Here is a 14,315-nt window from a genome sequence, read left to right on the forward strand (position 1 = left end):
GAAATCATAAGCTAAAATGGGATCTTCAAACAATGTATGTATTTAATTTAATTTGTATTTATATTGTATATATATATTAATATTTTTGGTTACATAAAATGGCTAATACCAAGTTATGTTACATTATTTTTGTGTGGTATTTTAGCTGAAACTATGGGTACCATGGTAAAACTTTATAAGGGATCACAAAACAGTCATGTTTAAATTTTAATTTTAAACGTTATTCCAAATTTTATATAGTCAGGTATTGTTTTTTTCATCATAGATATGTGATAGTGTGTGCAAGATAGTGTGTGCATAGATAGTGTGTGCAAGTTTAATCCACACCGGCATCAATATGAAAATCCCAGGAATCTCTTTTAAGACGGGAGGTTATTTTAATCAAGATCAGAGGGTTTGCTTACGCTGTTGTTATGCTATTGACTAAGGTTTTCTGTTCAATTACAGAAAGAAAAATGTGCTGTGTTCAAATAAGAGGCAATGTAAATCCCTGTATCCGGTGTTTAGTCAGAGTGCAAGAGTTATTCGAAAAGCAAGAGAAAGAAGTCCCCTTACCTGGACTATCTTGCCCCCTCACTCGGACTATCTTGCCCCCTCACTCGGACTATCCTGCCCCCTCTCTTGGACTATCCTGCCCCCTCTCTTGGACTATCCTGCCCCCTCACTCGGACTATCCTGCCTACTTAGTTGGTCTATCCTGCCCCCTCACCCGGACTATCCTGCCCCCTCACCCGGACTATCCTGCCCCCTCACCCGGACTATCCTGCCCCCTCACTCGGACTATCCTGCCCCCTCTCTTGGACTATCCTGCCCCCTCTCGTGGACTATCCTGCCCCCTCACTCGGACTATCCTGCCTACTTAGTTGGTCTATCCTGCCCCCTCACCCCGGACTATCCTGCCCCCTCACCCGGACTATCCTGCCCCCTCACTCGGACTATGGTGCCCACGGACATGGACTATTCTGCCCCCTAACTCGGACTATCCTGCCCCCTAACATGGACTATCTTGACCCTTCACCCGGGCTATCCTACCCCCTCACATGGGCTATCCTGCCCCCCTCACCTGGACTATCCTGCACCCTTACCAGGACTATCCAGTCCCCTCAGTAAAGATAAATGTGAAAATGGATTTTAATGATGAAATAGAATATTTCAAAATCACAATTGCCAAGTGCATATGCTTTCTAGAATACATTTTGGGCTACTAAAGCAACATTTTAGGACTGTCAGTTTCGCAAAGTCAAATTTTGATTGACAAATGAAATGTAGTTCCAAATGTAGGTTCAAGAGGTTCAGTCCTGTCAATCATCATATAGCATATATAATCATCATACGAGCATATATAAACAGCAGTCACTGTGTCATCCTAGTGACAATTCTTCTGGCATCCCTTGTCCTTCCCATTTCCTCTATTTCTCTTCTTCTTCCTCTGTGCAGTACTGTTATAGGGGGGTTTAGCTCAGAGCTTGAGCCGAGCCTCGGGTCGAGCCTCCTTCGAGGACAGCAAGCCAGGTTGGTTTACCATTAAGTATTAAGACTGAATGGGCAGGCGAACTTGTGAACCTTAAAGAACCTTTCTGCTCCACAAAAAATACAGCTCTACTTTGTGTTACGTCATCGTCCTCTTTCGTTATTTTAGACGACCCTCTTCAGTGCTCTACTTGGCCGGCTCTGCTAACTAGCACTGTCAAACAGTGTTCAGGACAGTTTTTGAACTATTTTGGTGTTGTGGGAGGGGTTAGGAGGTAAATGTTTGTTGGTTAGTCTGTAGTTTAGTGACTGGATGTGGATAGGGCACATGGTGCCTTGAGAACATTGGCACAAATGACATGTCCCACTCTAAATCTTTGGAATCTGGACGTCATCCTAACCATTTATGGAAAAACGAGTTTTCAACTCCCATGAGTTGTTCTGTCTGCTACTCTACCACACTGGGAAAGCTGAGACACACATATCGGGTATCTCTTCAGTGGCCCAGGGTCGATGAACCCGAGCAGGATCTGTCCTGCGGGGAGGGACAACTATCCTTCACTCTGCCCTAGATGGGCGTCTCAGAGCATTGTGCGAGCTTAAAACCTCTCATGCCCTGCTCTGGGACTGTTGCTTTAAAACAAACAAACAAGTAGGGGAGAGGGAGAGAGAACAACAGAGAAAAAGAGAGAGGGACCAATGGTGCTCTCTATGTGGGAATGTTTGTGTTGGGCGAACCAAGAGCTGTTATTCTGGGAATTTGTCCTGCAGTGGAGAGAGAGAGAGACCAGTGAGACCGAATTCATTTCCAAGACGAGATTTGAGTCACACAGAAGTCACAATCTCAGTCTCCCATGGGGCATTTTTAAGGATTAAAGGAAGAAGAGATGAGAAAATGAAAGAGGAGAACACAAAAGGGAGACCAACATTACCTGGGGACCTGTTCTCCCACACACACCTGTGCTGAGAAGGGATTATTTGACCACACACCTGTGTACCTGTATGTTTGTCATCATGGAGGCGATGCTCATGAGTCTGGGAGAGAGTGTCTGTGTGAGGCACAGTGCATTATGGGATGTGACCTCGGCCGCCCTCAGAAGATTTAGGCATACGCATCTCAGAGCTCCTAACATCCTAGTCCGTGCCGTCTATCAGGTATGAACTGCAGGCTAGTGTGCCTGTGTGTGTGTGTGTGTGTGTGTGTGTGTGTGTGTGCTTGGTCACTTTCAGTATGGCAAAAATCCGTAGATGATAACCACCTTACTATTTTTCTTTTTTTAAATAAATACATTTTGTATAACTATATATATATATATATATTTTTTTTATTAATGTATGTGTATTTTTAAAACATACAAATACATATATATTAATGAATCAATATAAATAAAATCTACTATCTACTATCTAACACTTTTCACATGTAAATTGTCTATTACAAACATGAATGACAACTTTTAAATAAATATTTTTTAAATGGCATGTGTTTTTTATATATAAAAGAAATATCAATTGGTATTCTAAACAAAATGTATTATTATTTTATAAAATTTAATTTATTTAATTTATTTATATAAAATATTTAATCACTTGAACTCTAGCTCATACTGAGAATAGTGATTTGATAAACCCCTAACTACAAGTACTTTCTCGTGTAACTCGTCCCGCACTGTTTGTTTGTACAGACATGAATGATACCTTAAATCTGATGGAGAATTTCACCTTGCAGACAATAAAATGGGTGAAAGGGAGAATTAACCATATCTAGAGACCAGAATATCATACAAACTTGGGGAAGGGCTCATCTGACCCAAAACTTCTTAATAACTACATAGCAACACCCTGTAAACTATCCACAGCACCCCAGCATCATGCTGGTGAGCTTTCCATGGACATGCACTACGGTACTCACATTTTGCTCACAAAATGTAAAACTCTAGAGGTTTTGTCATCCTGTTTAAATTCATTACTCAGGACATTGTGTGCGCCATAAAGCGCATTAGTGTTGCTATGATGGTTTCTATGGGCTTGAGTCACCCACTATCTCACGGTCATGAAAACAGCTCTCCACAGGAGTCTACGGTTCTATCTATCTGTATGTGAGTGTGTGAGCGAGAGAGATCAGTATTCAGGTTGTGTCTCTCTTCTACCTTCCTACTGTGAACAGGACAGACCAGACTGAAGCAGACAAATCTCAAAGTTTTCCATCTCGCTGTGACATACCTGAATAAATGATAGCAAAAGTGTTTGTCTGTTCCAGGGTTGATGTGTTACAGGCTACTGCTAGAGCCTACAGAAACATAGCCTCTATCTATCTATCTATCCATCTATATATACATTCTGATTTAATATTTAAATACTTCATATTTAGGTAAACTATACTTCAAAAGTACACATTCTTCCCTAAGAGCTGTACATGCAGATGAAAAGCCAAGTGACTTCTAACCCTCTTCATCGATCATATGACCACTTGAATCTCAAGATTACAAAAAGAAACAACACCCCTGTATAACCTATGAGGTAATCTCACAGTGACCACCCAAAATGACCTTTAAATTTGGCCAGAGGGTGTTTTCTGTGTCTGCAGTGTAATTCATGGTGTTATTGTCTATAAAATCACACACACACACACACACACACACGCATTGTGACGATAATGGCTTTAGCATAGCTAGTAAATATGATGAACATACATTGTGGCATATTCAGGAGACGAGGAGGGGCTTCCTAATGCATTCTTTCCATGTCTCTACACCCATGCACTTTGCTTGCAGGCAGCAGTGTTTGATCCAGCAGGTATTTCCTTGGGAGACCCCTTCACCCTCCTCTCCCCTTTTCCTTTCATTCTACTCGCTCTCTCTCTCTCTCTCTCTCTCTCTCTCTCTCTCTCTCTCTCTCTCTCTCTCTCTCTCTCTCTCTCTCTCTCTCTCTCTCTCTCTCTCTCTCTCTCTCTCTCTCTCTCTCTCTCTCTCTCTCTCTCTCTCTCTCTCTCTCTCTCTCTCTCTCTCTCTCTCTCTCTCTCTCTCTCTCTGTTCTTTTTAAACCCCAGCACAGTCCGTCAGGCTCTGTGAAGGCATTATCCTTTCTCTCCTGCGTCGTAATAGACATCCATAGAGCTGCTCTTGTTCCATTTAAGCTCCTAATTGTGTGTCTCTCAGAGGGTGTGTGAGAGAACGAGTGAATGTGAGAAAGACAGAAGACTCCCGAGGTTAGTTTAGTGCTCTGCACATAGTAAATGGTTTAGTTGTTTTTACATTCTGCTCTGATTTATAGACAACTGACAGAGTGAATGTCCTCACTTTTAATGACCCAGATAGTTTGATTTACAGGAGATATATATTAATAAAAGGGACATGTAATAGAACGTCACTAGCAAACTAGGAGTTTATTTTTACATTTGATCGTGCAAAACTAGCCGCCGTGATGCTGGTGTTAAAAGTGGTTGCTATCACATTGCTAGATGGCTGGTTGCTTACTACAACAACAAAAAAATACATGGTTAAGTGATAGTATCAGATGTCAATACCATTGATATTTACCATAGTGCTGGAATGTTTATATTACTTTGAGATTTAAAAAATGCCATGGTTCAACCATTGGAATTATGGACATGGTATACCTTGGTATTTTGTTCATGTATTTTTTGAAGTTCCTTGCATTACCATACAAATGCCATGGTACATAAATTTCACTTCCATGGTTAAAAAAAGAAGTTCCACAATATTCCCATCTTATACCATCACTGTCATAGTATTGGAAGTACCATGTAAATTCAATGTTATATGAATATGCTAATCATTCAGTACCATGGTATTCAGTGTTTCCATAGTAGCCTACTAGGAGTCAGTGTTATTTTACTATCATTTATTTACTATTGTAGTATTCATTCAATTTTTGAATTAGCTTTTATTTTTATATTTTTCAGTTTTTATTTTAATTTCAGTTTAGGTTTTAGTCATTTTGTTACGCATTTTTGTCATTTTTAATTTAATTTAATTTATTTTTATTTGCAGTTTTTGTTTTAGTAATTTTTGTATTTCGACTTAAAGGGGATAGTTCACCCAAAAATCAAAAATCTATCTCATTTACTCTGTATGAGTTTCTTTCTTCTGCAAACACCAAAGAAGTTTTTTTGAAGAATGTCGGAAACCAAACAATTGATGAAACAATTTGAGGGTGCATTAAATGCTGACAGATTTTCCATTTTTGGGTGAACTATCCCTTTAACCTTATTTCAGTTTTCTAATTTTAAGTTTTTTATCTAACATATTTCATTTCTTTATTTCAGTTAACTCATTTTAGTTACTAATAACAAAGCTAATAGATGCCTCTAGGTTACATTTTGTAATGGATGTTGTGCTGAGAATCATGGGAGGAATTTCCTTTTTCTTAGATTGAGTCTGAATGTGTGTGTGTCAGTGTGATCAGGTTTAGCAGTCTTTCCTGCGGTTTTCCTCCGTCTTTTTAACCGACATGGTCTGAATTTGAGGGAAATACCATTTTCTCCTGTTTGGTGGCAACGTGCCACCCCTCCAGCTGCGGATGAGTGGACTCTTCCACTTCAAACTCTGTAGAGAGCTCAGGTCTGGCTGACACACATCCATTCTTCTCAGTCTGTTTCTCCCTTCGGTCCACAATCCATCAGTTTGTTTTCCAGCTGTGGAGCAGGTAAATGGGCCTCGCTGCTCTGGGATCCTTCCCTTCTCATTGTGATATCAGAGATGGAAAATTTAAGAGCCTTCTGGAGCTGTTCGGCCTTGTCTCGTTCCAAACTGGAATTCTCTAAACATCACTTTTGACGCAACCCAACACACACACTGATACGCCACAGCTGTATTTATCCACAATGGTATTTTCCCAGAACATAATGTCTGTTAATCTCTGCACATTCTTTGGCTTCATTTATATCATGCTGATCAGAGTGCATTTATGTGTGTGGCGCTGTTGCTGCTGACGGGCTGATCATATGATTGAGTGCCTTATAATTTCAGATATTTAGGCTGCAGATGCTGCTTGGGAACGTGTGGGAGCGGGCAACTGCAAGAAACGTTAAACTGTTTGTTTTGATTCAAAAATGCAAATAGATGAGACAGATGCTAAAAATGGTTATAACTGAAAAAAAGTGATGAAATGAACGTGCAAGTCAAACAGCAGTTCTCAATTATGTTTCATCTAAAAGTATAATGTTAAAATGTCTAAAATACTTCAGGAGGAATACAATAGGCTCAATTTAACTCTCAAGGGTTTAGAGAATAGACTGTAAAAGGGTTTAGAGTTATAAAATGAATGTGGATCATTGAATGAATGTGAATCATTTCGTTTTGGATAAAAATAATAAAGTTTATTTTGAGGTAACTTGAATTTGGTTGCCAACTTAGTTTCTTTTGAGCATAGATTAAGACATATTAAGATGTTTTTGTATCTCTAATGCTATAGGTGGTTGCCAGGGCATTGTTATGCAGTTGCTAAATTGTTCTGATTGGTTGCTAAGGGGTTACTATGTAGTTACTACAGATTTTTGATTGGTTTCCAGGGGGGGTGCTATGCAGTTGATAAGGTGTTTTGGCTGGTTGACAGGATGGTTGCTATGCAGTTGCTATGGTGTTTTGAATTGTTTTCAGGACATTGCTATGCAGCTGATAATGTATTCTAAATAGGTGGCATGAGTTGTTGTTGTTGTTTTAATTTTTTTAAGCAAGTCTCTAATTGCACCCCATTGAAGCTCATAGCTATATTAGACCTATTTTGTAATTAAAATTTTTTTCATAAGGGTAAGAAACTATTTTTAGATGTCCTGTGTGAATATTATTCACCATACTACTGAACAGAATCCCTTGGAGATAAGCATAAAATGTCAGATACTATATAGGCAACATATTGAGAGGGAGTTTAATTCGCAAACGCATTTAGAATTTTCCATTTATATTCAGATTTTATTAGTCATATAATAGAGCATAAATATTAATTAATTGAAATAGCCTCCTCTCATGCAGTACTGATTAAGTGAACTGACAGATTAATTTGGGCTCAGTCCAGCAGTTCTCTAATCATGGGATTTCCCTGCTGTGTGTTTGCATGTGTGTAATCTGGCGGGATTACAGTGAAATGCATGTGATTAGTGTGTATTACCCACAAGGCCAGGTCACGCACACACAATGAGATGAGGGAGTCCCTAGATTTGATAGATTGAACACAGAAATGTATGAGGTGGCTTGTATATTGTTTTATGTGTGGCGAAGCGGAGGACATTTGAAAATAAATATATAATACCTGCAAAGGGACCAAAGATCCTATAATCAATGCTAGACTACGCCACCTGGAATACACCAGGAAAATAACAGCCCTATACCAGGGCATGCAGGGGTGAGCAAGGATGGGTAGACTAAAATACACAAACAAGTCACTTTATTAAAATACAAAAGAACAAGAATGAAGACATACAATACCTAATGCCAAGTCTCACTAGTAAACCGTATCAAATAACAACATTTACTAAAGACACAAAGAGGAAGATGGCCAGCAGAGACACTTTGGATTTCCACCCCACACTCAATATCCAACACACACAGTGATAAAGTATTAAACGCACTACGTGCAAATACACAAAATCAAATTATAACCACGGCCAACCCCTCCCACTCAGCGATCCAATGAAACAATGGAAAAAAAAATACACAAACTACTGACATAAAAAAGATTCTATACTTGTAAAACAAAACAAAAACTAAATTAACTTAAAATCATACATACCACAGGAGGTTTGCAGCACTGTACTACACATCGTCACTCGCCTTATGAGAATGCCGCCGCTTATGAGACAACACACTAAAAACATGCAAGCAATTCAGTCTCCCATTAACAAAGAACACATTTTTTACATACATAAACTTACCTAGCAGCTATTGCAAGAGCAAGTGCACACCAGAGAGCAAAACCAGAAGATGCATCAAACTCTCCTGCCAGCCACAAATATACTGATGTAAACATCTCAATCAAGTTCAAAGTTTGAGGTTCAAACCCAACACTACTACACCTACCATTACTCACAACATTAAGTTTACAAGGGGCAGGACCCATAGTGACGCATACCTGGCCAACAAACCACTCACATTTTTATACTCCCCAAACTGGGCACTGATAGGCTCACAGAGTTGACATGACACAAACCAATCAGAGCAAGGGCTATACATCACCCTGCTACATTCGGCACTGATAGGCTCACAGGGTTAGCATGACACCAACCAATAACAGCAAGGGTTATACATACCCTGCTACATATGCAATATGATTATGAAGTCTCTGTGGGATAATAGTGATAAAATAAAATCTCTGTCAATCAACACCAGTTGAGCATAAAAGAAAATGACACTTTCTTAATTTATTTTCTCATTAATTAAATTGCATTTTGCCTGTATATATTTCATTATCACTAATGGCTTTCAGAAATATAGCTCTATGAATACCTCTAATGACATAATTTATGAGAAGTTTGTTTGTTTCATTGGTACACAGTTTATTTTGATCATAAAGAATGTGGATTCTAATTTAAGAAATTAAATGAAAAGGAAAATTGAAGTGTGCGTGTGCGTGTGCGTGTGTGTGTGTGTGTGTGTGTGTGTGTGTGTGTGTGTGTGCACGATCAAACATACAGTAAAACCAGTAATAGTGTAAATGTTATTATACAATTTAAAATAACTGTTTTCTATTGTAATGTATTTTAAAAAGTATTTTATTCCTGTGATGCAAAGCTGAATTTTCAGCATTATTACACCAGCCTTCAGTGTCACATGATCCTTAAGAAATCAGTCTAATATGCTGATTTGCTGCTCAAGAAACATTTCTGATTATGTTTTAAATGTTAAACAGTTCTGAATATTTTTGTGAAACTGTGATACACAATTCATCATCAAACTGTTTTTACGTTTGATTCATCAGTTGAATGTGTGAACTTTGACCCTTATAATAGTCCAGTTTTGTTAGTGGGTGACATAGTAAGAGATTCTTAATGAACATCCTTTTAAAATGATGAAGGCTTTGGCTGAACTCCGACATGAATTGTCATATTCAGAGATGAAAACCAGCATTGTCCAGAACATTTTCCCAATTACAGTCAGAAACTCCCACGTCATCCTCTGTGACCTATGACCTGATTCAGCACATCATTAGGCTGTTTTAATGTTTCATGCAAACACACTCCTACTCTGATTAAGCTTTAACTGAAGACACTTATCAAGTAACGTAATAAGTCAGAAATTAAGTCATATGTGAATGACATGTTTGTGTGGTTAAAGATTTCACATAGAGTGTGTTCGGAGTACTGTAGTATACTGTATTTCTTTAAAACATATTATGTGGAAGAATATGCATTGCTAAGCATTTTAAACATCTATATGGTTGTCAAATGACCTCATATTGTGTGAATGAGAATATACAATAGGAAATATATGTTCAAAATCACAGTTTATATTTGTTATCACACTGAGTTGAGCGTGTTGCATTGTGGGATACAGTGTGTTCCATTCTATACTGCACCTTTGGCATATATAGTAGACCATCAGGGGATTTCACACAGAAAATTTGCATACTGTGCACAATATAGTATAGGCACTGCACACTATTGGGTTTTTTCAAAACATAACCAAAGTATATCTTTAATATTACTTGTTCTTTAAATGGATATATTAAATGGATAGGATCTCTTGGCTCTGAGAAATTCCAGAGCTGACTTATGCAGCTTCCAGGAACAAGACAGGTGTGCAGAGATGAGATTTGATTTAGTGCCAGTCAGGAATTGAGAGATAAATGCACCTGCAACCATTACGTTCTGTTACTATGGGGATACATGTGACTAATAGTGACATCAGGGTGTCAAGAGGAGGCTGAAATGCTGATATATTAGTATTTGAAAAGTAAACAGGGAAAGGGATTAAAGAGAGATGCGTGTGTTTAAACATTTTGGAATGATACCAAGACTAATTTGCATATCAGATTTACCAAGTCTTCCTTTTTCTCTGTTTCACTGCTAGTCCTGTATGGATACAAAGCTTAGTCGACTGTGTGTTGTACAATACATGTTCAACATGAAATCAAGATTTTATCTATTTATTTTATTAATGTGCAGGTCAATTCCAAAGAAAAAAATGCTTCTGCCACACTGTAAAAATGATTTTGAAGTTGTAAATAAAACAAAGATAATTGTAATTTTACTAAAAAAAAATGTCACGTTTAATTAGATGTGATACTTGCCATTTCTTTGCAATTAATTGTGAAATTTACTAGCATTTTCTAAGTGAAAATAGTTCCTGCACAAATTAGTTTGCATCATACCCATTAAAAATAATAATAATAAAAGAAAATCGCTTTGATCACCAAATGCATTTATTTGATAAATATAAAAATACAGTAAAACTGTAATATTGTGATATTATTATTATAATTAAATTATTTATTATTCATTATTATTATTAGAAATATATTCCTGTGATGCAAAGCTGAATTTTCAGTCTTCAGTGTCACATGATCCTTCAGAAATCATCATAATATGCTGATTTGTTGCTCAAGAAACATTTCTTATTATTATCAATGTCAGAAAAAAAAACAGTTATAAACCGTGATACATTTTTCAGGATTTCTTTGATGAATATAAGGTCATAAGAACATGAATCGAAATCTTTTGCAACATTATAAATGTCTTTATTGTCACTTTATATGAATTTAATGCTTCTTTTCTGAATAAAAGTATTAATTATACTGACCCCAAACTTTTCAAACAGATCTGCTCTGATATGAAGAGTGTAAAAACTATTTACAGTAGGTAGTGTTTTAGCAAACTCACACTCAGGCCTGGTTCCATTCTGATACTGTATGTAGTTTCCACTTATTGATGCAATTAATTCCTGATAAATAAATAAAAAATGGTCTGGAGACTACAATTCACATTGACTTTAATTGTGTGTGAAAGGATGTCGTTTCTTCCTGTTTGAGAAAGTGATATGAAGGGTAGTCAAGGGCAGCTGGCCCGCTCATTTCCTCTCTTTCTGTTTGATATTCTGTATATTGGTTAGACTATGTGATGGGTCATGAAGTTCATTGTGTCTGCAGTGCCTGCACAACACAGCCAATCGGGGCTCAGTTCTCACACCTGACCTGAACATACCAATCACAGCTTTGAGAAACTGTTGAGATGGGCATTTATGCATCGGGCCAGGTCAAAGTGATTGATTTACACTTGTTTAATTATAAATGAGTGGGAGAGAAACAGATATGTGGAAACTGCCCACTTCTATGACAGTGACACATAATAATGTAGGCCTACTCATCATTGAGCGTGTGAGAAATGTACTATTAAACTTATAAAGCTCTTGTTGAAAGAGGTTCAGTGTCATATATTATCTTTGTTTCATAGTTTCTAAGACAGCGTTCTTCTTACTGAAATAGAAGCTCATAAGCCTAGAGATAGAAAGCACAACTTATTGTTACCACATCGGTTATTGGATGTAATAAGAGATTTTTTTAGGTTTAAATAGCCTATTGGCTGGTGTAGAAAATTCATTCATTCATTCTTTAACATTTTAAAAATGAATATACATTTTTCATAATGTACATTACAATGTTAATTCAGTATTACTTATACACGATTATAGTATTTACTGAATTAACTTTGATTTTTATATTTTCGGTTTTAATTTCAATTTTTTACATTTTAGAAATTTTCTCAGTTTTATTAGTATTTTTAATATTTCTATTTTGCTTTGATTTATTTTTATTTCAGTTTTAGTAATTTTAGTACTTCAGTTTAAACTTATGTATTTCAGTTAGTTGCCAATTTCTAATTTCCATTCAAGTTTTTCATCTAGCTATTTTTTTCCAGCTTTATTTCAATTGCTGAAAATGAATTCAATTGTTTTAGTTTTAGGCAACTACACTGCAACCTTTTCTGCTGTGATGCCTGAATTCACTTGTAGCGTTGCTTTATGTTTTTACTGTTTTTTATTGATTTAAACAGAATTGTTTTAATAGTGACCATTTATCATGAAAACCTAACGTATGTGGAAGTGTATTTAAAATATAATAATTATCGTATCAGTATTTTAATACTGGTGCATCCATCCGCAAGAATCTTTTTTATATTTCCTTTGCATTGATTATTGTGATTATATTTCATTGATTAAATACAAGTATTTATAATTGACATTTCTAGACATATTGTCGAAATGAGGCAGTATTAAATTTCTACTTTTGAAACAGTCAAGTCACCTTCATTTATATAGCGCTTTTAACAATATGGACTGTTTCAAAGCAGCTTTACAGTGATAATAGGAAATTAAAGTAACAGAGATTGTTTTGGCTTTACAGCAGCTCTAGAATAAAGTTGTTGACCAGCTAAAGTTAGTTTTGATCGATTCACTTCCGTTGCAAAGATCATTAGTTATTACCTTAGGGTCACCGTTCTAACAGAAAAACCCTTAACGCACTCCGGCCCGCTCATTCGTACAACAACACAGCCTGGTGGCTCGAGAACGCAAAGGTACAAGCCTTGAAGAAATATATATATATATATATATATATATATATAAACAGACTGTAGTTAGGCGGCTCAGTAGGTGTTTGAATTGAGCAATAGAATGTCTTTGGTGGAATAAAAACATTTCTCAAAGCAGAGCTTAGTGTGTGTGTGTGTTTATCGTAGGGGGTCCATCATATCCAGGAACACCTAAAGTCCATTCACAGATCCATTTCACTTTAATAAACTGCAGATGTGTGTGTGGCCCAGAATGCTCCTTCACTATAGTTCTTTTGTCAACAAACTCCAAATTGCTCGAGTTTCTCCAGAATCCCAAGAATGCTTGACCGACTAAAGATGTTTTCTCATACAGAAATAGCCAACGGTGCTTCATGAAAGCATTCCTCCAACAAACACATGGCATGGGAAAACAGCTGGATGACTCTGAGATTGAGTGATAGAAATAGAGAGAATGTTTCAGGAATAGTTCATCCAAAAATTTCAATTGTCATTGATTAATTGATTACTCGTCCTCACTTCAGTCAGGGTCCAAAAACAAACAAAAAACACCATAAAAGTAGTTCATTCCATGTAGGATTATATAAGTAACAGATTAAATTCCCTGATTATTTTTTGGAAAATCTCCCACTCACTACCATTATAGTGTTTTTGGTCGTGTTTGCACATTGACAGCATCCGTAACTGTTAGTAAGGAAAAGAGCAGCATGACCTTCACTGTCTAACATTTAATTTGACATATAATTTACATTTAACATCTTCTTTGGAGTCCCACAGAATTGTAGAATAGCATGACGGTGAAATGATGATGCGTTTCCATTTTTTGGTGAACTTTTCCTTTAAGACCAGACCACTCCTAGATAATGTTTCCTCTTCAATAGATCATCATTCCCAGGAGAGCCCTTTATTAAACACACAGAAACATACACGGCCTGTGAAGATGATGGTACGAGCGAGAGTGTATATGGTGAGAGGAGAGATGTGGTCTGTGGTCAGAGTGTGTAAGAGGCTGGATGGAGGAGGAATAGACTCGTTTGCTGTAAACTCTCTCTGTCTTGTGATGTGTGTGAGGGATCGTTTCTGCTGCTCTACTGACTCATATATTCACTGAGGTTTATGTCCTAGTTCACACACACACTTTCACACTCTTAGATACACGTTCAGAGGACTGTGCTGACATACACACAATTAAAGACACACATAGTCATGTGAGAGGAGATCTCATTTATCGAATCATATAGTTCCTGAGTCAGCAATCTTCATGTTACGCACAGACTTACACACTTTCTTTGTTCTCTATGACTGGTGACAATTATAGCACAAC

The 14,315-nt window shown here is 37.1% G+C and overlaps 1 protein-coding gene across 10 annotated transcripts in view; it reads left to right on the forward strand.

Moving 5' to 3' along the window:
- frmd4a (FERM domain containing 4A) overlaps positions 1-14,315 on the forward strand; it is a 183,991-nt gene that overhangs the window by 108,973 nt on the left and 60,703 nt on the right. For 4 of the 10 annotated variants that reach the window (XM_077193664.1, XM_077193661.1, XM_077193662.1 and 1 more), the window contains exon 1: positions 2,275-2,625. The exons of the other annotated variants lie outside the window; for them this stretch is intronic. In XM_077193664.1, the coding sequence (XP_077049779.1) occupies positions 2,473-2,625 (153 nt within the window). In that variant the 5' untranslated portion in view covers positions 2,275-2,472. Of the gene's footprint in view, positions 1-2,274; positions 2,626-14,315 lie in introns of those variants that run through there. 10 annotated transcript variants of the gene reach the window in all.

This window comes from Siphateles boraxobius, unplaced genomic scaffold, assembly GCF_051911475.1.
Source record: "Siphateles boraxobius isolate OS27281-9 unplaced genomic scaffold, OSU_SipBor_1 31, whole genome shotgun sequence".
Taxonomy (NCBI): domain Eukaryota; kingdom Metazoa; phylum Chordata; class Actinopteri; order Cypriniformes; family Leuciscidae; genus Siphateles; species Siphateles boraxobius.